General features: G+C 36.7%; 1 protein-coding gene across 1 annotated transcript; it reads right to left on the reverse strand.

Annotated features, from left to right (window-relative positions):
* Nucleotides 1-580: 580 nt before the first annotated feature.
* On the reverse strand, nt 581-2121 carry LOC108451546 (UPF0481 protein At3g47200-like). Its single transcript, XM_017749224.2, has one exon. The coding sequence runs from the start codon at nt 2075-2077 to the stop codon at nt 581-583; it is 1497 nt and encodes a 498-aa protein (XP_017604713.2). The 5' UTR covers nt 2078-2121.
* Between the last annotated feature and the right edge of the window lie 277 nt (nt 2122-2398).

The raw sequence follows: 2398 nt of genomic DNA on the forward strand, positions 1-2398 counted from the left end.
GTTGGGATATGGAAAGTAAAAAAGATTTTATATTTAACTTTTTGAGTTATTCTAATTCGAAAATTTAACTCGGTTCAAATTCGAAATTTAAAAACATTTGAGTTGATTCAGTTAACTTATTTAACTCAATTAATTCAATTCAGATAATTTTAATTTTTTTTTTTACTTTTGAAATCAAATCAAATTTTGTTCACCCCTACTTCACATGCCTATTACATAATAATGTTATTATCCGTACTAATATTTGGTGACAAAAATACCAATCACTATTTATAATTTTAATTATGTAAAAAGTTAATTTCAATTTGTCACAAGCATTTCTCTTGATTTATAAGTTTATATGATGTCCACAAAATCAACTAAAAAAAATCAAATTAATGCCATACCAACAAGTTAGGATTTTCTATTTTCAAGTTATCATATATCAGTCAATAATAAGTTATGAATAGTATAGGTATTTTGTAAGAAAAATTCAAATCCTTTAAGATTAACTAATGTGATTAACTTAAGAGAGAGAAGTAAAAAAGTTTTTGTACATTTGAGATATGATACAATAACAATAATAGTAGAAGAACTTAGATCAAATCGAATATATCCAAATGTTATTCTCATTCTTATCGCTTATTTTGAAAGAAAACAAATGACTAAGAGGTAGAAGTAGGCAATGAATTAGGTCATGATGAAAGGGTTTGTTAAGATTCTTCGGATCTTTTACAAATGTAAATCCCGTTTGAATTAGTGAGAGATAAACAACTATAATAGCTCCAAGGGTGGAGATGCCTACCACCCAACTTCTGAAATAATGGTGTACCAACCCCGCTCTAAACCAAGCATAGGAGCCATTGCAATAAGTGTTCATATCGTGTACTACTTTGCATAAATAAGACTCCCCACAATCCATTGCTATTTCCTTGCACAGTCCATTCAAAAGTTTGGCCACTTCTTTGTTGCTACCTAAACAATGGTGAAGAACCCCTTTGTGGTGAAGAAATCCCACATCTTCAGCTGAGTTAATCAAACCATCGAAAAAGAACAAATACGATGTGACATAAGGTCTGCACTTGGGATGGCATTGTTCATAGGCCACCATGTTTCGAAACAGGGTTCCCTTGTGATCATCGACGTAGAGAGGAGGGACTTTTAGCCACCTCCCCTCAGAGCTTACATCTAGTGGAGGACAATTAACAGCTTTCTCAATCACGACACCAGCTTCCATTAGCTCCGTCATGGACCGCACCATGTCAATCCCCTCTTCTGCTGCATTGCTCGAACCGCTCGTCTTGATACTTTTTAGTCCTTGTGATAAGTTTATAGGAAATGGGAGGATACTTTGCCTGAAAAGGCCAAGAAAATGCAACGTGTTCTGAATTCCTTGTGCATTCATGGCCCGCACATCCCTTTGAGACTGCAATAGAGGATTGAAAAAACAAAAGGCAAGCTGTTCCAAGCAAGTGCTTGATTCATCTGATCTTTTGGTCAGCTCAAACAATTTCTGCAAAACAAAAAGGGAAAGCTGGTTTTCAAGCATGATCAGATCCCGACGAAGAGTAGGCAGCATCCACCTTTGAACAGAGGGAGCACACTGAAAGTTGTTGTGCTTCAACTCTCTCAAGAGCTCCACAATAAAGCAGCCATCAACCAGCATCATCCTAACAAATTTATCCTTACTATGTTGTTCAGCATTGTCCCAGTAGCATCTACGAGCATCCTGCTCCAAATCTTCCATGGCTTTCATCGCTGGGTCTAGTTCCACCCCATTAGGCTGTTTTGGACGAAAGAGGCAGTGAAAGAATTTCCATTTTAGCTCTTCCATTGCTTGTAACCTTTCCTGTCCAAGATGGTAAGGACTGATTGAGATGATAGTGGGAGCATAGGCGTCGGGTTGCACCTTACGCATGTTAATGGGGACCTTGTATATGCACGCATTTTCTCTATCATTGGGAACATTAATTGCCAACTCCTCCTCCAATGTGGTTTTCCACTTTGATAAATTTTGTTGATTCCAAGCTTTGGTAATGTCATGAAAGGTTCTGCTTGTCTTGTGCAAAAGCAACCTTGTAAGGGAGCAGTTTCTCATTTCCAGATGTGAAGATGTTACAAGAAAAGAGTAACTGAGTCACTTAGGATAAAATTGACAAGGAAGAATAGTTCAACTCTTAAACAGTAAGGTTAAGTTGTCTATTAATTGAATCTATCCTCAACAAGTGTGCAAAAGCAACAGTTATTGCAATGGCTCCTATGCTTGGTTTAGAGCGGGGTTGGTACACCATTATTTCAGAAGTTGGGTGGTAGGCATTTCCACCTGTTACAATATGTAAATAATACACACGTTTCAATAAGGTGGTTAGGCAGTTGATAAATTAGTTTTATTGTTAAGGGTTGTTAACAGCATTTACAT

The sequence above is a fragment of the Gossypium arboreum genome, chromosome 5 (assembly GCF_025698485.1).
Source record: "Gossypium arboreum isolate Shixiya-1 chromosome 5, ASM2569848v2, whole genome shotgun sequence".
Taxonomy (NCBI): domain Eukaryota; kingdom Viridiplantae; phylum Streptophyta; class Magnoliopsida; order Malvales; family Malvaceae; genus Gossypium; species Gossypium arboreum.